Source organism: Falco naumanni, chromosome 3, assembly GCF_017639655.2.
Source record: "Falco naumanni isolate bFalNau1 chromosome 3, bFalNau1.pat, whole genome shotgun sequence".
Lineage (NCBI taxonomy): Eukaryota > Metazoa > Chordata > Aves > Falconiformes > Falconidae > Falco > Falco naumanni.
The window spans coordinates 5281787-5307675 of record NC_054056.1 but is presented as its reverse complement, the minus strand read 5'-3'; the positions used below and the strand labels follow the sequence as shown (position 1 = coordinate 5307675).

Sequence of the window (25889 nt, the reverse complement as noted above, 5' to 3'; positions counted from 1 at the left end):
CACACAACCCATCATTAATGATTTCATGATGTAAATGATGAGAAAAGGGTGTTGCTATTCTCCGACACCCGTCTCCATGACACTGCAACGTGTGTCGTTGATCCTCCGGACCCATCTACGTGCCGGCATCGCCACGGAACATGCAGACAGACGGATGCCAGCGCCCCGGGAGACAACGCGCGCCTGCCATCCATCCCGCATCCTTCAGCAAGAAACTCTCATGACCTACCTGGAAGTGGAGGATGATCGTCCAGATGAGCCCCAGGGTGAGCTTGGGGTTGCCGTCCGTAATGTCATCGTTGCGAATATTCACCAGTTTCACCTGAAAGAGAAGCAACAAGGTCAAAGCTCCCCCCATCAATCTCACCCACGGAGAGCGGGGGGGAGGGGGGGGGTCCCCCCACCCACGCTGTCCCCAGGGCCACCCTAAGCACATCGGTGGGGAGAGGACACGTGAGACCCCAGCACTTCCAAAGAGGCAGCAAGGCCACCCTGTGCCCCGGCTCAGGAAGGCGGGGGGGAAGGATTTTTCACGTCTCTAGCACTCTCCATCGAGAAGCGCTTCCCCAGCACTTAATGGCTTTACTTCAGCTCGCGCGGAGACATGCCTTGTCCCCAAAGCCCTGAGCGCTAGTGCATAATTTAACAGGTACAGACCACAGAGCATGGTCAAAAGAGGATGGCCGAGCTGTATGAACTCCCTCCCGGGTTCAAAACCACGCTGCTAATCGATCAGCCCTCACAAAGGCAGCAACGCCAGCGCTGCCCTTGCTGAGGGTCCCTCCCAGCACCCACCGAAAGCCCTCGTCCTGGCAGCCTCTGGCCCCACGCAGTCCCAGAGCTGCTCCCTCCTGCCTGCTTTAACGTTTAAACACGTGTGCAGTCCCTGAACCGCACAGAGACGCCCGCAGCACCAGGAGCACCAGCCTCGGTGCTTCCAGACGATGCAAACCAGAGCGGGACTGCGCGGCTGCTGCTCCTGCTCTCCTTGCAGCCACCTCCCCGGGAGCTGCCACGTGCTTTGGGCTCTTCTCCACTGGCGAGCTTCCCACGGGGGAGTCCCCGCACCCCAACACTCAGTGGGACCCCACGATCAGTCTCTAGTGGGAGCATCTGGGGTAAAACGTCCCAGCCAGGCTGCTGTCACCAGGCCATCACGCTTCAAAGGAAAAAGCTGTTTCATCCAAGTAGAGAAACAAGTTCCCAAGAGCCCTCGGCAAAATGTCTCTATCAAGGGGCTGGGGAGGAGGAGTGGGGGGGGCTGGAAGCGGCTCACCCTCCCTGGAGTGGGGCACGTGCTCAAATATATTCAGTGCCCTCGGGCCAACAGAGAGAGAGAGAAAAGTCTCTGCTCCAGCATGAACCGGTACAATTTATCATCCTCTCGGCATATCTGGGGAGCATCGCAGCGGGGAGACCTGACCCAACAGGCGGAACAGGACACCCGGCCCCGGGGCTTGGGGGGGTTTCACCTGCGGAGCCAGCAAGTCTCAGGGTGCATCCCACTGCTCCGGGCGGGGGGTGCGGAGCACGCCTGGTCTCTGCCAGCTGCACAAGCACCTCCCGGAGCCTGGCGGAGGCAGCGTGCCCCCCGAAAGCCGCAGGGCGATGGTGCCCGGGAGCAGCACAGGAGGACGGTACGGCTGTGCTGTCCGGAGGGGTGATGCCAGCACAAAGATGCGTGTGGCTGTGCCAGCACCGAGGCTATGGCTGCCTGGGGCTGAGCAGAACCCAGCTGCCACATTCCCCTCCCCCCCCCCGCCAAGAACTGGTGGGAAGGTATGGATGTGCCACAGCCAGCCAGCCCCACCGCTGGGATCTGCTGGGGAGCCCCGGGTGAGGCTTTCAGGGCTCAGACGTGACTCGACCGTGCCATTTGCAAACGCCTTCCCAGAACTGGGGCCTGGTTCCTCATTTTGGCACTAGTTTTTGCACCACACGGGTGGTTCTGAAAGCACAGGGTGCCTACGGGGAAAGCCCCCTGAGTGCCATCCTCAAGGAGCACCGGCACCGCGGGGATGGGCGCACCCCAGCATGGGCTGATGCTGCTTCTCGACGCCCTTCCCGAGCCTCAGCCAGGAGAAAGAACCACAAACCACACGGCTCTGCTTCTGGAGGAGCCTAAATCAGCCCTTACCTGTCGCTGCTTCAGGAAATCCAGAGCAATCTGCACATTCTGCAGCCGGTGGAAACGCATCCGCCCCTTCTCACGCGGCTGTAAGAGACAAACAGAAGCTTCAGGTCAGGCTCACCAGGCTGGCAGCCCCCCACATGCACAGCCCCCCCCCCCCCCCCCCCCCGCATGCCCCTGGGAGCCACCAGCAGCAGCCCCCCACACTCAGCGTGCTGGTGTGACCCCCGTGCACTCCACACACCCTGCTCTATCTTCTTGCTCTGGGAGCAAAGTCATTGCTCCACGTGATCCCGCTGAAAGAGGGCCAAAAGGCCACGGTGAGGCACGGAGGTGGGAAGACCCTGAGATCTCGACCTCTGAGACCCCGAGGGTCTGCATCCAGGCTCAGAGCTGCCAGCAGCAGGCAGGACCGGCTCAGCCTCCCAGATGCCAGGGCAGGATCTCACCCACCCCACGCTCAGCCGGACTAGCTGGGAAGAGGGCTCAGCAAAGAGAGATTGACTCGAGCGGGTACAGAATCTGCCCCGTCCAGGTGGAAAGAGAGGCAGGTGTGCTCTGCAGCGGGACACGGGGACCCAGGCAGGACCGAGCATGGGTCCCCACTGGTGGCAGAGAAACCCCGACCTCAGCATCAGCCCCTGCAGACACGACTCAGCTCCCTCCGCATGCGGGCAGGGGCTGCTGCCCAGGTACCACCTCTGAACCCTTGGGCAGAAGAGAAACGAGATGCCCTGGGCCGTGCCCATCACCACTGCTGTGGGCAGGGGATTTTCCAAGGTACTCGGCAGCTGAGCCATGGCCGGGGAAGGGTGTAGGATGCTGGGTCTGCTTTGAATCAGCAGGAGGAGGAGGATCGACACCCAAATCCTGATTCCAGCCTCAAGATGAGATGTCGCCAGGATGCTCTGAATGGCTAGGACATCCCAAGTCCTTTGAGTCACCTTCCCTCCCCAGCCTGAAGGGCCACCCCTGCAAGGGGACCATCTCCAGGGCTGGAGGGGAGCGGAGCCCAGCGGGAAGGTGCTACAGCCTTGGCTGCTCCTACGCTGCTCCAGGCAGGAGCTGACAGCACAGGAGAAACATCACCCCGAGCAAGGGGGCTGGAAAACACACCTCCTCTTACACCTGAGCAAGGTTTTAGGGTAACCTAAAGCCTTCGGGGTAACCCTCAGCTGGGGCTGGGCTGTGCTCGCTCCCATCTCCACTCACATGCACGGGGTTGCCGGTCGCGCCCCGGACCCCACGGTGGCAACCAGCCCCCCGAGAAGGTGCCTGTGCCCGGAGCCTGTCCATGCAGTGTGAGGTGAGCAGCCATCACAGCAGCCCCCCCAGGGCCGAGCAGACACGGGGGGCCGGCCGCCAGCAGCGTGCAGGACCCGTCCCTGTGCCCTCCCGCCCCGTGGGGGGGGGACACATGCTGTCACACCAGGTGGGTGGCGTGCCCTGCCTGCGGCCCGACACTGCAGTGCACGCACAGATAATCCAGTGAACGTGAACGCAGCCCGCTAACGAGGACCTGACAGCTTCCCCTCCGCAGACCCTCGCTCGGGGCGACCACCCTTGGGTGAGCTGGGTGGGTTTTATCAAAAATCCCGGCTAAAACCAAAGAGAGGGGAAGGTCGGAGCCCCCAGCGATGCTGGGCTGCACTGGACTATCTGATGGCATTCCAGTGTCTGCCAGGGATATGCTGCGGCCCGGGCAGACTCAACCTACTTCTTCATCATCATCATCTTCCTCCTCACGCTCTTCGCTGCTTGCACGGCACCAGGCCGGCGCTCTCACCAGGCGAAGGCTCCTCTGAGCTGGCGGCTCTATTTGCTAATGAGGACGGGAGGGACAGGGCGATGGGAGGGTGACACAACAGGGAGACAGAATGGAAACCAAAATGCAACACCCAGGTAAAAGGAAAAACAAAAGAGCGGCGACGAAGGCAGCTGGATTTCCAGCACATCCCGGGCTCCAGCATGGAAATTTCCCCCTGGTTTTGAAAGCCGAAGCGAAGAGAAGGAAGCTGTCTGGATCACAAGTAGCTTGATCCAATTTTTCAGCCCCCACAAAAACTGATTTGGCATCTCTGGAGGGTAACGGAGGGAGTTAGGAGATCTTTGCCCAGATCCTATTTTAGGGGGAAACTAAAATAATTCCTGCTGTGCCACCCTGTTGCAGCAATTGGGATCTTCCCAGAGCTGAGTGAATGTGTGAGTCTGAGAAGGAGGAGGAGGAAGGAGGGGGACTCTACGATGCTCAAGACGCAGGAGGAGGTTTGCACGCCACCGACTGCTACAAATCCAGCTCGTGCAGGAGCTGAGCACGGGGCTGGCGCGTCAAAACGGAGCTAAACGGCTGGGCACACCGTCACAGAAACGGTTTTAATCAAATCACTGTTATCCCTTATTTTACGTATTGAGCCAAATCTAGAAGACGAAGGCGTGTAAGCCTTCCCAAAAAAAGGGCTCAATAAGGGCACCATAAGCCAGTGGCTTTAATCACAGAGTATCCAAGAGACCAGCCTGGGGAACATGGATTTGAGTGAAAATAATTAAAATCATCATCATGAATAAGAATAATAAAAGAAACAATGACAGACATTTGAAAACAAAACTATGGCGTAAGAACTGACAGCTGATGGCTGGGAGCAGAGGGGAGCAGGAGGGAGGAGGGAGGGGGGCTGGGGGGCAGCAGCATCACTGCCCAGCCCTGGGGACTTACCAGCTTCACTCCCGACAGCACCTCCAGGAGGGAGATGAGGTTGTGGCCATCTCGCAAGTCTTCGTAGAGGTCATTGATGTGCTTGCGCACCTGCGGGGAGCCGGGGAGGAAAAGGCATCAGATCTGCTCACCCTCCTGCGCTCTCCCTGGGGGAAGGCAGCAAGCAGATGTCTCCCTCCCAGCCACGGCCATTTCAAACAGTTATTCCAGAATTATCACTGAGGATAATTCCTTATCCTTATCCTCCCGTTTCCTAAATGACCCGGCAGAAGCTGCTGCCGATTTTATGCAAAACTCAAACCGTTCAACCATCCGCACTCCGGGCAATCCCTCGACGCTGCACATAGACCTCTGCGGAAAGGGTAGCTCGGTCCTAGAGTGGTGGTTTTGTTGCTGATGCTACTTTAGAGCATCTCCCAAAACACGGCACCTAGCTTCCGACCCGGAGCACGGCTGCATGTGGCCTCTCTGCCTGCTCTTCCCCCAGACCTCCTCCTGGGGTTTTACGTGGCTGGGGATTCCCAGATTTTTCCCCCAGCAGCCCCAAGCAGGTGGCCCCAAGATTTTTCTTTTTTCCCTCCTCTGTAAGGTTTAGAAAGGAGCCACAAGCTTGACGCAGAGATTTGCAAAGCTGGCAGGAAAACACAGTTGTGACACCTAATGCCCAAATGACTTTTTTTCTCCTGGTTTGTGGGGGGTTTTTTAGTTTTTTTGGTATTTTTTGGGCAAATAGAGAATTAAATAACACGTGACATTAAGCAAGAAAAGCGGGAGGCACTTTGTGGTGTGATGCCAATCCTGGTTAGCTACCCACGGCTGCAAGCAGCTCCATTCGCACACCGTGGGGCTCCTCTCCACGTAGGAGCATCCTTGGAAAGATGAAAAAGCCCCTTTGCCCTGGCAAGGGGGGAGCAGCCCGATGCTGGGACCCCTTCCTTCACCCTTGCTGCCCACAACCCCGGGTGAGAGGATGCACAGCCTCGCGTTAAAGCAAGGACAGGGTGCTCAGGAGGGCAAATGTAATAAAACGGGCTGTGAGGCGATGTTACAGTGCCCTCCAAAGGCGCTGGCACATTTCCACCCCAACCATCCCTGCTCTGAGCACAGACACACACTCAAATCCAATGCAAAAATTCCCAGACAAAAAAAAAAAAAAAAATTTTAAAAAAGGCATTTATCTGCCAGCCCTGAGCCAGAACAGACAGACAGACTGTCGTTTAACCAGCCTTAAAATAAAATATGTGACTCTTACCTTCATCAAGTGTTTATTGACCCATTTAGTGAAGGTTTTCTTTTGGACTCTGTCCCGTTCATCTGTCAAAAGAAGACAAAGGCAGCTCTCGGTCAGTGTTTCTCATGCAGAAACTCAAATGACTTTGAAATGAAGGGAAGAGACAGAGGAATCGCTGCCAGTGCCAGAACCACCGGCCGGATCCTGCGCCCGTCCAGGGGAACAGAGGCGGCTTATTCAGGGGTTAGTGCGGGACAGAGCCGTTCACGCGGCTCCGACGGCTCACTCGGGCAGGGAGGTAGGAGCACCCACACAGACAGAACAAAACACACCGCTTTTTCGGGGGAGAACAGCGTTGTTTGAATAAAAGCAGTGTGGAGGATTGGGATAGGTACAGTTGCAGCTGGCAACTGAACCCCCAAAACATGTCCCGCCGGCCAGGACCCCCGTGCCTCCTCGTCCCCTCCCTGGAAGCAGTACAGGGAGTGAGGTGGGGTTTGCCCGAGCCCCCCTGACTTTAGTAGGGTGTCCCCCACCCCTGCCCACTCCCAAAAGGCTTTAACACATTATATAAATCCCACAGATGTCCCATAACAGGCCTCTGCCAGGCGCTAGCAGCGTGCGCAATTAGCAGCTTATTCTGGCGCTGTATTTTTGGTTCATTGGATTGTCAGGATTTAAGGTTTATTTCCATCCCGCAGCTCAGCCAAGGGCACCCTGGCCGGACGCCGGGAGCTCCGAATGCCAGTGGGACAGGGTGACAAGGTGGGTCCCATCCCCAGGGAGCAGCAGGGGATGGTAACGGTAGGGGGAGGTTCATGGTGCTGCCATCAGTGCTTTGCCCTGCCTGTTCTCGGCCACAAAAAATAAGTCTCTCGCATGAAAAACCCAGGAAAACAGGGCAAAAGGAGAGGGCGTGAGATGGGGCCACACCGCTGGAGGGTCCCATGGGGCACAGGGTCCCGCTCAGCCCCCAGCTCCCCACGCCCAGGCAGTGAGGAGGGCTCAGGGCAATCCCGGCAGCCAGCTCTGTGCCAAACGGGATTGCCTGGTTTTAACAACATCATCTGGGAGGAAAGAGCCTCAGCACTGACCCACAGCACGCAACCCCAAGCTCCCGAGCGCTGCCCTCAGCAGCCCAGGGGGCCCAGAGTGGGAAAGGATGAGCCCCGCGACCCCAAGACATCCCTCCGACATCACGGTCCACCAGGCAGAAGCATCCTTCGCCTTGGTTTTAAGCCAAAAAAAGAAAAATATCTAGAAAAGAGTGAAAGGGAGAAAACCAGCATCTCTCGGCTCACGCTGCATGTCCTGCCCAGATGGTCCCATGTCCCCCCTCCTGGCACAGGGGGGTCATGGGGGGGGTCCCTGCACTGGCCAGGCAACCACAGCCCCTCGGAAAAACCTCCCCATGTCTCAATCCACGCGGATTTGAAAGCACCATCTAACATCCCCCCTCCACCTCCTCCTCCTCCTCCACCCCACAGCTTCCTCCACCCGAAGGCATGGCAGCACAACACGCGGCACACCATCAGCACGTCACCTCCCCTGCGTCCCGCTCCATCCCCCGGCCAAGGCACATAACCAGGTGCCAAAATCCATCCTGTGGTTGAACTACGGCCACCCTCGCTCCCCATCCCCCCTAGGCTCTGGCCCCAGTGCGGCTTCCCGGAACGACGGGGCCAAGCCACGGAGCTGCCGCCTGGCACCACCAACCGCCGCCTGCAATAGGAAGCTGTGTCACCCCCACGTGTTTCTAGGGACCTTTCCTGCACCCAAACCCACCCAGAGTCATGGTGCCGGGTCCCTTCCCAACCCCGCCGTTGGTCTGGGGTGGATAAAGCCTGAGCCATACCCCAGCCACGGCAGTGCTGGCAGCACGGCGGGCTGGGATGGAGAGCCGGCGGGTACTAACCCATGCAGCACATCCGGCACGCCAGGCAGGCGCTCAGTCGCCTCTCCTCCCCGGAGAGATGCCACCTCTCCATCGGCACAGCCCGGGATGGGGAGCGCTGGGTCCCGGCAAAGCAAACCTCCCAACTCCTGGGGAAGGGTCTTCTGGCGGCACCACCCGCTCGCTGACCTTGGCCCCACGGGTGTGCGGGTGGGTGACTTCTTGACCGCAGCTCCTCCCACCGCACCACTTCCTACACCCGCTGTCCCCGGCGAGGGCACCGGCCGTTCCTCCTCCGGGGCATCGCCGCAACCCCCACCGCGATGCCAGCGGCTGCTCTGCCCGCGTTTCCCCTGCTCCTCACGCTTCTCCGGGTGCTTCCAGCCGAGCCGGCGGCAGCTCTGCGCCAGCAAAATCCTCACCGGCCTGCGGTCCCCATGGCCAGCAAAGCTGCTCAGAAAGCTCCCAGCAAGGACGGGCAGAGCTGCTCCCTCCTGCAAGCCAGCAAGCAGCGGTGCCAGCGCGCGGTGCAGCTCCCAGCGCCAGAAAGCCGGTGGGCTGGGGGTGCAGGCTCACCCTGCAGAGCTGGGCACTGCCCTGCTGGCGGGCTGGTGGCTTGTTTTTCCTTGTCTTGTTTTCCAGTTAATTGCACCAGGGACAGGAGGGACAATGCCGGGTTGTTCTGCCCGCTCCCGCCTGCCCGCCTGCAGCTTCTTCCCAAATCGTTTCCCCAGTCCGAAGCGCTGGAGTTGGGACCCAGCCGCAGCCCCGCTCGGCACGCAGGGAGATAACGGAGGCCTCCTTATCACCACCTCTCTTCCTTTTCTTCTAAATATAATCCCCCTGCAAACCTTCTGCTGGCAGAAGCCCCACCGCCCCGGCCGGGAGGGCGAGAGGAGCCGGGCTGCTGCGGGGGGAAGGCAGGAGCGTGTCCCGAGCATCGCACGGAGCACACGGGGACGGCGGCACGTCACCGCATCCCACACGGAAAGTCTGCAGCAATGGTGCTGGATCCGGGGGGTGCCCGCAGGACAGCAGCTCCTCGGCACGGTCCCTCTTCCCATCTTCTGCAGAAATGGGTGTTTTCCTCCTCTTTTTTTTTTGCTGCATCTCACCACCTTTGGGTGGTTCCTGGGCTCTAACCAGATTACACCTCCCCACCCGCACCCGTGCTATCATCTGAGCTAATAATAATGCCCTGTTACTGCTTACTAACAATATTAAGGCACTGCAAGCTTATCTCTCCCTGGCTAATCTTTTCCAGAGCCACCCTGAGAAGCAACTTGTTGCAACCCCCCCCATGCTTGTCCTCTCCCCTGCCTTGCAGAAGCTCGCTGGCCCCAGCCACCGTGAGCCACCCTGTCACCAGCCAGGGGCGGCGATCAGAGGCGATGGCCAGGGCAGCAGGCGGGCAAGGCATGGCCAGAGGGAAGGTTACAGTGGCCAGAGGACATCTGCACCGCTCCAAAGACAGCCAGTGGCAAGCGAGGGCAGGAGAGGCTGAGCACGGAGCCTGGGGTCCCCTGGCACACAGGGCACGGAGGAAAGGCTGGTGGCAGTGATGCGGGGAACATCGGCGGCAAACGGAGACCCTACCGCCAGCAGCACCAGTGAAAACCAGGCCCTGAACGTTACTGCAAACCGCACGACCGTTCGATGGTTTCCAGCACCGCCAACGCTATTTGGAGCTGCATGGATGCTTCCAGCTGCGAAAGGCTTTTCACGTTGCTGCTTTCCCAAGACAGGTCAGACTGGCAGCGATGAAAACCCAGATGAGCCAAGCAACAACCCAGCCTGAGCCCAGCTGAGCCACAGCTGTGCCATCCTCGACTCCATCCCTGCCCGGCAGAGCCCAGCCCCGAGGCGCAGGGACCACTGCGGGACAGCCTGGGAGGGCTCCGAGACCTGCCCCGGCTGCTCCCAGCGCAAGCGAGGAAGGGGCTTCAGCTGCCTGCATCTCAGCCCCAAAGCTCTGCAGGATCATGCATGCCGTTTAATTCCCTCCCCACCTCCTCTCCCCCCATTGCATCTCAGAGTGCAGTCCACCGCATCTCTAGAAAGGCACCGGGGCACCATCTGCTCTCCCCCATGGCAGCATGAATCCCCCCCAGAGGGGCCAGACGCAGCAAGGACCAAGGGGCAGAGGCAGGCACTTGCGGGGAAGGTGGGTTTTGAGGTTTTCCCACTGCTATCAGCCCCCTAAGTGAACCCAGCTTGAGGGGGAACGGGGAAAACCATCCTGCCCCAGAGCTGGTTTCCAGCACCCCAAAACCAGGGGCATCAACTGAGCATGGAAAGAAAAACTCCCACTCATGGTCCTGGCGGATCCCAGGCCCCCAGGCACTCGCCATCATCACAGGGAGAGCCCCCACAGCCGCCGGGTGCCAGAGACCCTCCCACCACCACCACAACACCCTGCACAGACATTTTCCCCCTCTCTCTGCCTGCGGCAGCGTCTATCCTGGCAGCCTGCCTGTCCCCAGCAGCTCCCAACACGCCCGGCTGGGAGCTGCCGCTCCCCCCAGGATCGCTCCCCCCCAGGATCCATCATCACTGGCCTTGCTCACTGTCGGACTCCATCACCACTCACCTCCTCCTGCAAGAGTCCAGTCCCGGGTGCCGGCAGGATGGAGGGTGCCCCATGCCAGGTCTGGGGTCGGGGGGGTGCCCCATGCCAGGGATGGGGTCAGGGGGGGTGCCCCATGCCAGGGATGGGGTCAGGGGGGGTGCCCAGCCAGGGCTGGGGTCGGGGGGGTGCCTGGTGAGGCCCCTCTGACCCACCGGCACTTGGGGCTGGGACCAGGCTCTCCAGTGCTCCCCTGGGATGGCCCTTTGCCATCCTTTGGAGGGAGCCCAGGGGGCAGATGGAGGGTTTCGGTGATCCCCCCTGGCTCCTTCAGCTTGCTGGTATAAAGCCTGGAAGCGGCTCCCAAGCTTTCTGCTCCTGCTCATTAATTCCCACTTAAGCCAAAGGAATAGGGGAGACGTCAGTCGGGGCACGGCGCTGGACGAGCTCGCAGAGATCCTGAGCACATCTCCAAGCCCGTACTGAGCACAAAAGCAGCTCCGTGCATTAAACAGCAAGAGCCAACCTTGGCGTGAAGAAGGTTGGGGTTTTTTTTTTACACATAAATGCCTAGAAACAAATTTTTAAAGGGTTGAAACTCATCGCTTTCACTTTTAAAACATGGTATTTTTAAGATGGGGGATATGCAAAAAACCTGGCTGGCTTGAGGAGCACGAGGTATTTAAAATGTGCTGGCTGCCAACTTGCAGGCTGACATAATCCATCATGACAACAGAGCCGACCGGGCAGGATTTACAGAGCCTTTTGAAAAAGGGAGAGGAAACGGTGCCTGATTCAGCCTGGAAGAATGCACAAGAGATACCTGCGGTGGAAAACTATCCTGCACACGGATATTTAATGAGGGGGACACCTGAGAAGCGGTGATGCAAAGAAGACCTGGGTGGATGCTCGGCAGAACCGGGTGAGCATCACAGGGCAACAAAGACGACCCTCATCTTCCAGGATGCTGCTGGAAGGGTACCACCTGCCCTTCGCTGGGAAGGAGCGATGAAGGAAAGCAGGTATCGAATATACTCGCTGCTTGCAACACTTGCACCAGGATTTTTTCCAAAAAGGATGGATTTGTGTAGGGCGAAGCAGCGGGTTGGCGCAGCACGGGGGCAAGGAGCTGGGAGGAGACAGTCGCGTTGGGAAGCGGCCAGGAGGTCCCTAGATGGAGCCCAGCACGTCGCTGCACAACAGTGCCCAGACGTTGAGATTAATTAAGTGGCCGGAGGACGATGGGACAACAGGAGGAATTGCAGCAAGGCTGGGTTTAGTGGGTAACAGGGCGCATTTCTGCACGGCAGCTCATTTGTGCAATTCCGTCTTAATATCTCTCTCCCAGTAGTTTTGGGAGAGAAAGGAAGAAGTATATCCCAAAGCAAAATTTGGGGAAAAGTATATCCCAAAGCAAAAGTATATCCCAAAAAAATATTTGGGGAAAAGTATATCCCAAAAAAATATTTGGGGAGAAATATATCCCCAAAGCAAAATTTGGGGAGAAGTATATCCCCAAAGCAAAATTTGGGGAGAAGTATATCCCAAAGCAAAAGTATATCCCAAAAAAATATTTGGGGAAAAGTATATCCCCAAAGCAAAATTTGGGGAGAAGTATATCCCCAAAGCAAAATTTGGGGAAAAGTATATCCCAAAGCAAAATTTTGGAGAGAAGTATATCCCCAAAGCAAAATTTGGGGAAAAGTATATCCCAAAGCAAAATTTTGGAGAGAAGTATATCCCAAAGAAACATTTGGGGAAAAGTATATACCAAAGCAAAATTTGGGGAAAAGTATATCCCAAAGCAAAATTTAGGGAAAAGTTCCTGAGTGCTGCTGGGTTCCACAGTCCTGCTCCTTTGCACAGAAAAAGTGAAAGAAAAGCAGGAATTGGTCACGGACGCAGGGAAAAGGCCCCATGCGGAGGCACTGGCAAGCACAAGCACTGCTGGGAAAAAAAAAAAAAAAAAAAAGAAAAAAAAAAAGAGGGAGGAATGAAAACAAACAAATTCCCAGGAGGAAGAGGTCAGGATGGAGAAGTAGCTACTGAGTCCTCATCCAGGGCCCGGAGCTATCGCACATCCCCGTAACGAACCCTTGCCATGTGGTCATGTGCAAGCCCTATTTTGGGAAACTGAGGCACGGTCAGCCCCAGCTGCTCAGCGAGCCGGTGCCAGCGCCGGGAGAAACTGCCGGGGCCACGTCTTGCCAGCATCGGTGGCTCACCGAGACGCCTGCGCCGCCGGGGCAGGAGCCAGGAGGCAGAACACCAGCCACGTGTCGCCAGTTTGCGCCCAGACAAAAAGCAGCTTCGTCCCCAGCGAGACACCCCCCATCCCAGCCGCTCCCACCCCGACGTGGGCTGGAAAGGGTGGCGAGACCAAATTTCGGCAGCAAAACTTCTGCCCCACCCCCCCCACCCCCCGGCCCCGTTGCTGCACCCAGGGACCAGGGCACCGGAGGGTCCCCCCGCCGTCACCGTGTCCTCCTTCCTCCTCCCACGGTTCTCCGGGAGAGAAAACACGGCGTGCCCCTTGCCGGCAGCGCACACCGGCCATCTTTAGTGTCTTTCTCCCCCCCGGGGGCTGTTCCTACCTTCTCTGCTCCGGCTCCTCCAGTACAGGACGCCGGCGATGCCCAGGACGTGGCTCAGCACAAAGGCGGCGGGGGGCAGGTAGGAATTCTCCGAGAGCGGCATCGCCTCCTACTCCCGTCCCGTTATCCCGAGCCCAGCTCCAAATTTCCTTCTCCCAAGGCTGCCGTTACCGGAGGCCGGCATCGCCAGGAGCGTGAGGGGACAAGGAGGAGGCCGAGCCGCTGCTGGTAGAAACTTCCCAAACTTTCTTCCTGCGCCTCTGCCTCCAGCTGGCTGCACCCTGGGGCGCCCTCGGAGCTGGCAGGGCTCGGGGACAGCCAGCGTCACCAGGACGGGGCCAGGAGATTTGGGAGCTCAAGGGAGGGGGTGGGTAGAGGGAGAAAGCGAGCGGCCGGCTGGCTCAAACATCTTTCCTCGGCATTCAGGCGGCCAAACTTCGTCCCCCCTCCCTCCGTGCTCCGGGGGGGACAGACGTCATCTCCTCGATTTCCATTCCCAGCCTCGCTGGAAGGTCGGCTGCGACTCCGGCAGCACAACGAGGAGGGGATCGGCAGGAGCAGCTGCCACGCCGGCATCGCCGCTGCACCCCACTCCCCACGGGGGGCTCGCAAGCAGCAGAAACCCTTGCCCCCCCAGCGGGTGACAGTTGGCAGCCTGGCATCCCCTGCCCACATGCCTGGCAATGTCAACACACCGAGGGCAGCTGGGATGGCGGGGGGGGAACGGCTGGGAGGTGGGGGGAGCAACTGGGAGATGGGGGGAGCGGCCAGGAGGTGGGGGGAGCACTTTGGCAGCAGAGCGGCAGCAGGCTGGGGGCTCGGTACCCAAGGCTGGCCCCAGCACCAGTCTGCTTGGAGGAAACCCTCTGCCCAGCAAGAGGGACAAAACCAAAGGCGACCAAATTTAGGCTTCTGGGAGTCGGGTCCCCAAGTGTGTCCCCCTCCCCCTGGATACCTGGAGATAAATGTATTCATTGCCAGGACACCCCCAGAGAAACAGCCACAGAAGATGCTCTAACGTGAAAGGTTCACCCACCTCCCGGCCCTTCCCACTGCCGGACCCCATCCAGGAGCAGCCAGCGCCCTGCTGGGTGAGTTTCGCTTCTTTTCGGAACCGTTTCTGGCAGCGGAGGTACGGAAACGGCACGGGGAAACCGGGAGCAGCAAACGCTGCCGCAACACGGCCGTTACATCCCCCGTAACGCCCGTTTGCTGCTGTAACCACAAGCGAGCTGGGGGAGAGGCTCCTTACAAAGCTCCTTTTGCTTTCAGAGACCGTCACGCACCGGGTCCCCCCACCAGCTCCTGGGGAAAGAAACTGGGGACCGAAAATTCTACAGAATTACACACATTTTTCGCCTTTACTTTGCCAGAAGGGCTCAGACAAAAGAAAGTTGCTCCGCTGCCGGCGCTCAGCATCGAAGGGGAAGCTGTTAAGGGGAGGATGGCACGCTGCAAAGCTGAGGAACCGCAGCCTGGCTCAGGCTGCACAGAGAGAGCCAGGAGCTCAGCACCACACACGGCCAGTGCCGGGCTGGCCACCATCCGGCAGCATCCCGCTGAGCCGCCTGGGCTGGTGAAACCACACGAGGTCCAGGGCATCCCCCAGATGCAAGCAGAGCATTATATTCTACTTTTTAAATATATACTACCTAATAGATATATGAGATAGAATTATAAATATATTGTCTTCGTAACCCCTGAGCAGCTCCCCAAACCCCACAGCCACAAGCTGGTCAGGCCCGCCAAGAAAACCGTATCGAGCAAAAAAGGGACAGACCCAAACACTGCATCGCTCCATGGGGGACCCACGCCACCCACGCCCACCTAACGCCGTTCAGGCTGATGAGAAGGGCGAGAGAAAATACAGAGAGTTACCCTGGAGCTCGGCGCTGTTGTAATAAATTTTCCAGAGCTTCAGCCCTGCCTGGATAAAAAAAAATATCCCATCACGGTTTTCATCTGAAGCGATCTGCTTTCTGTTACGGCAGGGGAAGCGCTGCAGGAGTAATGACCTGCTGGGTGGTGACGGGGCCGGGATGGCTGGAAAAGGCTCTGGGAAGCAGGAGCTGGTTTCCCACATCCCCTCGCCCCGGCTGCACCCAGGGGGGCTCAGCTGCTCCTGTGCTTCCTGGGTGCTGCATGCGCAGAGGGGCTGGCACAACACGCCGGGCGCTGCCAGCTGCACAAGCCTTCGGGCAAAAGAAACTCTTTAAATACATATCAATGTATTTAAATATTTTTTTATCTCTATATAATTCATATATATTTATAGATAGATAGATATAAAAAAAAAAATACATCCTTCCTCTGTACCAGGGCACCCCAGGGACACCGGTGATCCCCCACTTCATCCCAGTTTAGCAGCAGGAGGCAGCAAACCCAGGGCTCAGGGAGCTGATGGCAGCTTTTAGGGTGCCCTGCCAGGGCTCTGGGGGCCACCCAGCCCCGGATGCAGCCACCAGCCCCCCCGCAGCACAGGGCTGCCCCCCCCCATGGAAACCACCACACACACCCAAAACACAAACAGCTCATTTTAGTTCCTTGCAAGGCGGCTTCTTCGGCTTCAACTGTTGTCTCGGTCCGGAAAGGGGTGGGGAAAGGACACGCATCTCCCGCCCGCGCAGGAATTTGGGGAGCAGAGGGGCAGTGCCCCCCCCGAGAGGGGGTCCCCCACCTTGCAGGGTACCCTCCCCTTGCACGGGGTGCCCTGCGAGCGTTTTGCAGCCTCGTGCATCACCCAAAAGGGTGTTACCCCACGGCTGCCCCTCAGCACCCTGCCTGGGTTTTCGGGTACCCCACGGCGGGGGCTGTGGGGATGCTGGCTGCCCTGGCCCCCTCACCCCAGCTGTGCCTCTTGCCCAGAGCTGAGTCACCCCTGGCTCTGGCCAAGTATTTCATGTCCGGGGCTGATCCCCGCTGCCACGCGCCTCCCCGGTGAGTAATGCTCAGCCGACACAGCTCCGCCGCGCTGCCGGCATCTCCTTATATGACTGGGGAAGCTGCTGGGCGGCAGCGACCGGGAGCTGGGCACAGCCCCCACCTCCCCGGCTCTACCGCAGGGACGGAGGCACCCCAGCATCGGGGTGCAGGATGCCACAGGGATGCTATTCCAGCCCTTGGGTGCTGTGGCCTCCCAGGAGCTCAGTGGGCTCCAGCTTCGGGACGTGTCCCAGCCCCGGGAGGTGGCAGCCAGGTGGCACTGTGGAAACGCTGAAGCGGGCATGGATGGTGCTGGGGACCGCAGCCAGAGCTCGCACCCGGCAGCACCGAACCTGGGTGAAGCATCTCTCCAGGGCTCTGCCTGGAGCCCCCCAGCACCCTGGGAGTATGAGGGTGCCTGCCAGTGCCCCACCACCGCCCGCCCTGCATCGCCTGCAGCGGGCACCACGGGACATGGAAGCAGCGATGAGCGCACGGGGGGACCCCACGAGGTTTTACAACCCCAAATGGGGAGTGGGGTCACCCCACCCTGGGCAGGGGACACCCCGCTCCCCACAGCAGGGTATAAAGGGCCCATCCAGCAGCTGTGCTGAGCACACACAAACTCGTGACTGCAGGACAGGAGCCGGGTTTCCTGCTGCACTTCCTCTGCGCTGCTTTCCCCTTGCTGTTGTTTTTTCCTCCTTTCTGGGAGCTTTGAGGGTAAATCTCAGTCACTTACGGCAGCACTTCCCAGCAGGGAAAGGAGACTCTGGGTTTTGGGGTCCGGGTTAAATCACTGACACACATCACCCACTGCTCCCCCAGGGCAGGTCCTGCTCTGGAGCTGGGTGAGAAGCCCAGCTCGGCTCTAGCCTCCACAGGGGGCTGGATGGGGGACACAGACCCTGGGCAAAGCCACGGTGCCCCTAATCCTGAACCAAGGCACCACACGCATGCCCCACACCGGCACCCAGCCGTGGTCATTTCCCCCCCTGCAAACCCCAGGGCTCGGCTAAACCCATGGCATCACGCCCTCCTTGCCCACGGCGAAGGCTGCTGCGGGCGGGCGGGTGGGCGGACGGACAGACAGACAGCTCAGCAAGATGCACCCCCAGCTGCTGAGAGCATCCGCACGTGCCGGCGCACCCCCTTCTGCCGGCAAGCACAGGCAGGGCTCTGCCGGGGTGCGGAGGCTCGCTCCACCCTGCCCGCGGCGCCAGGAGCCATGGGAAAGGAAAGCAAGAACAAAGATGACGTTTCTTACGAGCCGGGCTATTAAAAACAAGGTGGAACGAGGCAGGTCACGGCTCCCGGCGTTGCCCACCGCATCCCCGCTGGACGAGCTCCTCAGCTTCGACTGAAAAACCTCTCCCGCCGCCAGTGAATCACCGCCTGTGCATGTGCAGGCAGAGCTGCCGATCCCCTCACCATCCGCTGCATGCCTCCTGCTCCTGCTGCATGCCTCCTGCTCCTGCTGCATGCCCCCTGCTCCTGCTGCATGCCCCCTGCTCCTGCTGCATGCCCCCTGCTCCTGCTGCATGCCCCCTGCCGCATGCCTCCTGCCCCCTGCTCCTGCTGCATGCCCCCTGCTCCTGCTGCATGCCCCCTGCTCCTGCTGCATGCCCCCAGCTCCTGCTGCATGCCCCCTGCTCCTGCTGCATGCCCCCTGCTCCTGCTGCATGCCCCCTGCTCCTGCTGCATGCCCCCAGCTCCTGCTGCATGCCCCCAGCTCCTGCTGCATGCCCCCAGCTCCTGCTGCATGCCCCCAGCTCCTGCTGCATGCCCCCCGCCGCATGCCCCCAGCTCCTGCCGCATGCCTCCTGCCCCCTGCCCCCTGCTCCTGCTGCATGCCCCCTGCTCCTGCTGCATGCCTCCTGCCCCCTGCTCCTGCTGCATGCCTCCTGCCCCCTGCCCCCTGCTCCTGCTGCATGCCCCCTGCCCCCTGCTCCTGCTGCATGCCTCCTGCCCCCTGCCCCCTGCTCCTGCTGCATGCCCCCTGCTCCTGCTGCATGCCCCCAGCTCCTGCCGCATGCCCCCTGCTCCTGGCAGAGCGGGTGCATTCCCCGCATTAAACATTCCCTCCTGGCTTTCATCATCCCGGAGCGGCGGTGGCCCCGCCAGAAGGGATGGGGACAAGTCCGCAGGGTCCCACGCTGGCCCCACAGCATCACCAGGGCTGCGAAAGGTCTGAAAAAATGGGGACTACGAAACCTCCCGGGCAGCAACGCTCCCCACGGCCCTGGAAAAACCAACCTCCCAATGCCGTGTTTTGTGCAAATAGGGGGTTTAGCCCAGGAGAAGCATCCGGGGGGGGGGGGGGGGGGGGGCTGAGGCTCCCAGCACCCTGTTGTCACCCCTCTGTGTTTGCACAGCAAAACAGGGGGCTCAAGCTGCCCTTTGCCTGTAATGACCAGGGCAGCCTGGTTCCGCCCAGGGCTTGGGGGGGGGCTGTTCTGTACCAGCCCCCCCGACCTGTATCTGCACCAAGAGTCAATATTTAACTGTGTATTTCTCAGCAGAAGAGCTGCCCACGCTGCCAAAGGTCAGCTAGAGGCAGCAAAGGGAGGTGAAAAGGAAAGGGGCTGTGTGGGGGGCGCCTCAGACCCCCCCCGCCGCCATCAGCATCAAAATCTGAATTCCGAGGAACCAGGGAAAAGGAAGCGCTGATAAGAGCGGAGATGTTCCCCTTTCCAGCAGACGTCTGGGCACCAAAATAAGAATCATATCTTAAAATAAGGAGACTTCCCTTCCCGCAACAGAGCTGCCGCCCTGCAGCCGGCCCTGCTTGGGGGCAGCGAAGGGGACCTGGGGCAGGACCCCCAGGATCACCTTGGAGCGGGGAGATAGAGGGCAGAGATAAGATGGTTTGAGCTAAGGCTGGAAGCAAACATCACTCCTGCCAGTTTTCATTCGGCAAAGCAAACAGCTGAGCTGGACTGCCACCTGCCCAGGGCAGCACGGCTCAGCACCCACTCCTGCTCCCCAGCACGAGGAGTGGGAATCCCTCAGCACACCAGCAGTTAACGGGGTCTACAGGAATCTGACATCCCAGCCAGGGCCACCCGAGGGGCCCGACTCAGATGGGACAGATCAAGTCAACAGGAGGACCCAGGGCCCGAAGAATCTCCAAAATAACCCAAGAGGAGGCTGTTTCCCCTGGCAGCACCAGCAGGGAGGCTCACCCCCCCACCCCCCCACCCCCGAGAGCAGCCAGCATCCCCAGGGCACAGGCATGGAGCTCCAGCCTCCTTTCTTTGGTGGGGCTCGCTTTTTGGTACCCCAGCTTCAGAGGCATCCGCAGCTGACAGCACCGTGAGCCCTGCTGCTCCCAGCACAGGCAGGATGCCCACCCACATCCCACAAAACGACCGGAGACCCCCCCCTCTCGCACAGCACGGACCCCAGCAGCCCCTCACACCCCGCCAGCAGCTTTGCTGAGCCACGTGCATGCAACGACATCCGAGAGACATCTGATTCAGACCCTCTCCAACACTGCCCAGGCTTCTGGACCCTCCCTCTCAGCCCGAACGCGAGCACGTCAGGCTGAAGAGGTGGTGAGGGTGATCTCACCGCTCCTTTCCCAGTGTTAAAAAACCCCCGTCAACCCGCCCGCCCAGCAGCCTCCCCAGCTGACTGCCGAGGCCATTGGGTTTTTGCTGATGCAGCGGTTCAGGCATTATTTCATCGCTTCTCACTTCTCAGAAGCCTCCTTTGGTTTGTCACCCCTCCGAGGACGCTGGCAGGGAGCCGTACCACGCTTGCTCATTAAATGATGCCATGAAACCCGTGGCCACGCAATCCAGGATCCAGGAAAGCACTGAACCCCACTGAGCTGGAATCAATTCGGTGGCATCAGCCTGCAAGGAAAAGGCAGCAGGGGACAGGGGACAGGGACAGGCAGCGGCTGGGTACCGGGACACGGACAAAAGCTGCACGTCAGGAGGCAGCCAGCCAGGCAGCAAGGGCAGCTCTCAACGCACATGGAGCTGCCGGGTGAGAGGGAGGAGGTGAAGCCGGTGCCAGAGGCGAGGAGGATGGGATGCACAGGGGGAGGAACGGCAAAGATCTGCCAGCAGAAAACACTCCGGCTTTTTGGGAGCGAGCAACATCACCCCAGCTCTGGGCAGGGAGGAAGGTTTGCTTGTACGCCCACGTGCGAGAGGACGCACACGTCTGCACGCTTTCCCAGGGGCCTGTGCTGACACGGCACGGTGGCATCATTCCCAGGCCAGGGGAGGAGGAGGAGGAGGAGGAAGGCGATGCCATCTCTGGGTCCCTCCCTGCCCCTCCGGCCACAGGGACAACACCGCAACACCTCCACAGAGCTGCCGTCTCCACGGCTGGGTAAACACCTGCTCCGTAATTCCCAGCACGCCCCAACAGCACCTCGGTGGAGAGAAAGCCATGCAAAAACACAACAAAGAAAAAAAATAATATATATATATATAAAATAAAACACCAAAAGAAACCCCAGCACAAGATATGATGGAAGCCCCAGCAGAGGCGAGCGGCAGAGCCCTGTGCCGGAGAGCAGCCCAAGCCCTGGCCGCATCCTGCACCCGCTCCCACCATCTGCACAGGAGCTGAGCACCAGTAAACGCTCCAAATCCTGGGAACGCCCCCCAGATGAAGTCCCAGCCCCCAGCCCCTTTTTGGAGGGGGCAGACCCCACGGCAGTGCAGCTCTGCACCCCAGCCCTGGGGAGGACCCCGGGGATCCGGGTGGGAGCTGCGGTGCTGGGATCCCTGTCGGCTGCTCAAGGCCAAGCTCTGCGCTTCCCACAGCAGCGGCTTAGGGAGCAGGAAAGCCGGGGGGGGGGGGGGGTGGGGTGTGTGGAGGGATCGCCGGCATCAAAACTCCTTTTCTACCAGCTAACAAAAGGCCCGGTGTCTCCGCAAAGAGGCTTGTTATTCCAACGCCAACCAAAGGCTGCTTGGCAGGGGGAGAAATAGGAAAACGTTGGGGTAGTGGGAACTGGCTGCGCTTTGTTCGGGGCGCGCCTGGGCGCTGTGTTTGCACAGGCTCCACGCAGCAGCTCACCACACGTGGGGGCATCACTACTGCTCCCCCCCGCCCCCCCAAGCAGGCTGCCCAGGCACAGCCCCAACAGCCCCCCGCTCCGCATCCCGCTCCCTGCAAACTGCGCGAGCGAAGGGAAGGGCAGCTCGCATCCCGAGCCGCCGGTAGGAAGCCGTGTCCCCCCCTTCTTGCTCCCTCTGACACCCCCCACCCGCCCCCCCGTGTGCCCCCACAAGCAGCCCCACCGCGCTGCAGACACGAGGGCAGGCGGGGGACAAGCAACAACCCCCCAGCCTGCTGGGGAGAGGAGATGTGCAACGCCCCGGCTCGGAAATGGAGGTCAGAGAGAAGGAAGGAGCAGATTCCCTCGTTTTCCTCGGCAAATGGAGGGCAGGCAGGCGGGCAGGCAACCTTGAGCCCTGATCTCATTAGATGTCCCAAACTAAGCAGTGTGAAACCTGATTAGCGCCGTGCAGGAGGCGGGCGAAGGGCTGGCAGCTTGCTCCGCCAGCCAGCCCCAGCACCTTCCCACCGAAGATGGGGGGTCCTGCCCCCCCCCACCCCCACCCCGAGGAAGGCCGGGATGGGAAGCAGGGCGCCTGCCCGGGGTCTGGATGTAGCCCTGGTCCTTGCCCACGCGCTTGCCCGGAGTGTGAACGCTTCCAGGGATCACGGCCGTGGGCTCTGCCAGGGCTTTCTCATGGCTGTGCCATGCTCTGAAGTGATGCTTCATCCCAGCCGCTGCCACCAGCTCCCGGCCGGGCTGGCCTTGGCGTGCAGTACCAGGGAGGAATTTGGAATTTAAAAAAAAAAAAAACCAAAAAAACCCCAAAAAAACCAACAAACCCCAAAAAACAACCAACAACAACAAAAAGCCCCAACAACCAAACCAAACAGGGGAAGGCAGGAGCCTGAAACCTCTGTTCCCTAGATACTCACTCTCCCACAGAGAAACTTAATCCCCATTAAAAGCCAAACGAAATAATCCAGTCGCTAACGTTGCTCTGCCCGCTTCGTTCAAGCGCCAGCGCAGCACCAGACCCACTGGATCCCCCTAGCCTGGCCCAAGTCCACCAGGTGCTCTTAGACGGGTTGAGTTGAACCTTTCTGGAGCAAAATCCACCTCTGGCACCACAAGGCTGTGGTGGGAGAGCTGTAAATCACCGGGGATCCCCAGCTGGGGCGCAGCCTGTGAGTCCCCCCGGCCAGGGGTGCTCCGCGGGGGGACACCTCACGGGGTGGCCGTGCCGGAGGAGAGGCACCCACCCTTCCCCAGGAGCAACTGGCCACATTCTCTTCCCCATGCACAGGGAGACAGTGCCGGGAGAGCTGCACGCCAGAGGAACCAAAACCCACCAGGGCCTCCACCCGCAGTGGCCAGGGCAGATGGTGGCCCTGGATCCCTTATCGCACCCGGCCACCTGCGGCAGCCCCGGCTGCTCCTCGGGGAAGCCATCACATGACGGGACGAAAGCAGACGGCGGCACACAGGGACGAGCTGCGGCACCGCTCCAGCCCCAGCCCTGTGGCACATGCCAGGATGCTGCTCTGGGGACAAGCTGTGGCACTGCTCTGGCACCAGCCCTGTGGCACACGCCAGGACGCTGCTCCAGGGATGAGCTGCAGCACCGCTCCGGCATCAGCCCCATGGCACACGCCAGGACGCTGCTCCAGGGAGCTGTGGCACTGCTCTGGCACCAGCCCTGTGGCACATGCCAGGACACTGCTCTGGGGACAACTGCGGCACTGCCCTGGCACCAGCCCCACGGCACACGCCAGGACACTGCTCTGGGGACAAGCTGTGGCACTGCTCTGGCACTAGCCCCACGGCACATGCCAGGACGCTGCTCTGGGGACAAGCTGTGGCACTACTCTGGCACCAGCCCTGTGGCACATGCCAGGACGCTGCTCTGGGGACAAGCTGTGGCACTGCTCTGGCACCAGCCCTGTGGCACATGCCAGGACGCTGCTCTGGGGACAAGCTGTGGCACTGCTCTGGCACCAGCCCTGCGGCACACGCCAGGACACTGCTCTGGGGACAAGCCGTGGCACTGCTCTGGCACCAGCCCTGCGGCACACGCCAGGACACTGCTCTGGGGACAAGCTGTGGCACTGCTCTGGCACCAGCCTTGCGGCACACACCAGGACACTGCTCTGGGGACAAGCTGTGGCACTACTCTGGCCCCAGCCCTGTGGCACACGCCAGGACGCTGCTCTGGGGACAAGCTGTGGCACTGCTCTGGCACCAGCCTTGTGGCACACACCAGGATGCTGCTCCAGCCCGGGTCCCCAGCATCCCTCCGGCAGCAGGGCCAGCACGTCACATCTCAAACCCCCTCTTTTTTACACAGCAGAAGCTCAGCAGAGGCGGGCACACGCGTGAGGCGGAGATGGTAAGAACAAGCCCGGAGCCACTTGTTGCTGCCTGGCCACGGGAAAAATCTGAGCCCGGTTCCCGTGGGGAAAGCACGTGGCAGCGACAAGATCAGATGAAGCCAGGAGATTAGCTGGCATGCACGGAAGAAGGCCACGAAGATGCCGGATTTCAGCCAGTAAACAACAAAACTCCTCAGAAAGTGAAACCAGCCATCCTCACGCCACCGGTAAAATTAACCCAGCAATAAATTTGTAATCAAATGGGTTTCCTGAGCCAAGCCCCAGGCTCTCGCCACTTCGGGGCTGTGACAGCCACTGGGAAACCTGAGATGGAGATGGTGTGGAAAGGCTGGGTGACCCCGAACCCATGGGGGCAGCGGCTCTTGGGGCAGGGTCCACCCCGGAGCAGCACCCTCGGTCTCCAGCATGGAGCCGGGGACCTGGCAGGGTCTCTCCCAGCCCCACGGCAGCCGGGTGGGCACGGGGCACCGGGATGCTCTCCAAGCCCTTCGGCCGGACCCAGCAGGGCTGACAGCGATGGATGCTGGCATGGTGCCGGGGGTCAGGGGCCTGGACTTACACACACGGACATTTACATATGAAACGCTCCCAGCTCCAATATCCGCTGCTGTCTCCACCTCCCTGGGGAGATGAATAGAGATGAGGGGGGAGAGGGGAAAATAAACCTCTCCAGCAATAAAACCTTCCTCTCCTTCAGCTTTGTCCAGCCTTGCAGCTCAAGGGCAGGCTGGGGGGTGGGGGGCTGCTTTCAGAGCTGAAGAGCACGCTTAGCTGCGTGGCAAATGCCAAACTGAGACAGCAAGATGCATGGCACAGCCACCCGCGCCAGCAGGCAGGGCTCAGCTAGCCATAACCACTCACGAAGGCGGGCGACCCTTCTGCGCTTTGGATACACCGGGAAACACCCCAGCAGCACCCACACAAATTGCTTGTCTCGCCTCCCCCAAACACCCCCTGCCCCTTCCCTACCTCCCCATCCCCAAGGCGGTCACGCCGTCCCCCTGCCTGCCCCGCTTTCTGACTGAAAGCTGCCAAGGGCTGCGAGAAACACGGCTGGGGGCAGCCACCAAGCGGCATCGCTTGGGCCAGAGGCAGGAAAACAGACCAAAACCGGCAGATTTGGCTTCTTGGGGACTCGCCACCCCTGTTTTCCCATTCCCGTGACAGGCTCCCAGCAGCAGAGTGCCAGGAGCACTGGGCGCAGCGCAGGCAGGCGGTGCTGCTCCCGGCAGGGCTCTGGGCAGCACCTGGGGAGGGGGAAGGCTGCCAGAGCAGCTCCTGCAAGCAGTCACCTTGTAAACGCGATTAATAACGTCATCCCGGCTCCTCACACCTCGTTCTGGCAGGCAGGAGGGGAACCGGCTGAGCTGCAGCCGGAGACGGGGCCGCAACCCCGGCACGAGGCGTTAGCAGCAGCCCCGAAACGCAGAGGGGGGGTCACTGGCACCCAGCACCCTGCCATGCCCCGGCTGCCAAAGGGGTGCAGAACAGGGGGGACAAGCGTGGCCGTGGGATGAGGCTGACCCCCCACCCCCGGGTGCAACACGGCACACGGCGGCTCAGGGCTCCTTTTACATTGATTCCCAGTGCCAGCTGCAGCGAGGCTCAGGAAAAATTTATGATGGACACCACGCCAGCATAAGAAAGTGAATTATATTACCCCCGGACGCGGTAACTCAGGGCAGCTGTCAGGCACTAGAGCTGCGGAATTAACCCTTCGCGTCAGCCCCGGCAGCGGCATGGGAGGGTGGGGAGGCTGCCAGCCCGCCGGGTGACAACTCCCTTGGCTCCCTGCTAAATTAAACATGGAATTGATTCACCTTTGTTCTACAGTGGGCCCAGCTGGTAAAGCCCAGCCGTGCCGAGGCAGCACTGTAAAGAGGGGCACGTCGATAAAAGCGTCGTTAAGATGACAGGCGATGGCATCCCAGGCGCCTTCTGCTCCCCTCTCCGCCTCCCTTCCAGCCGGCAAATCCCAGTAGCTGCCTGCAGCTGGATGAAGCCGACTGGGAGTCCCAGAGCAAAAAGCTCGAGGCAGAAGGAATAGGGGGAAAAAAACAACAAAGGAAAGGCGGGGGAAAAGGAAGGGAAGTGTTTGTTCCCTCCCGCTGAGGCTGGAGCACCAGGTAAACCGAGCTGCTGCGCCGCTGCCCCTGCGCCCGCAGCCTGCCCCGGCGGGGACACCGGCCGCCTGCCTCCAGCCACCTGCCAGGGGCCAGCCCAGCACGATCGAGTGTCACAGCCGGCTCTCCGGGGACAGCCCGCGAGGCCAGGCTGAGCATTGGGAAAGCGTTTTAGAAAGAAAAGGGAAAGGGGGGAAAGCAAGCGCCCGTTTGCAGCCAGATGCCACCCCGCACCCACGGCCAGCAGGACCCTCACGGAGCCCATCAGCCCCCGAGCCGCCGGAGCAGCAGCCGGC

General features: G+C 60.4%; 1 protein-coding gene and 1 long non-coding RNA gene across 2 annotated transcripts in view; one reads left to right on the top strand and one right to left on the bottom strand.

Annotated features, from left to right (window-relative positions):
* MACF1 (microtubule actin crosslinking factor 1) overlaps positions 1-25889 on the bottom strand; it is a 147347-nt gene that overhangs the window by 104526 nt on the left and 16932 nt on the right. The window contains 4 exon segments of the mRNA XM_040587703.1: positions 230-322; positions 2138-2215; positions 4845-4934; positions 6097-6158. Coding sequence (XP_040443637.1) covers positions 230-322; positions 2138-2215; positions 4845-4934; positions 6097-6158 — 323 coding nt within the window.
* LOC121085348 lies at positions 12998-15334 on the top strand. Its single transcript, XR_005827026.1, has 3 exons — positions 12998-13208; positions 14111-14220; positions 14402-15334. It is a non-coding gene; the product is annotated as an uncharacterized LOC121085348 (long non-coding RNA).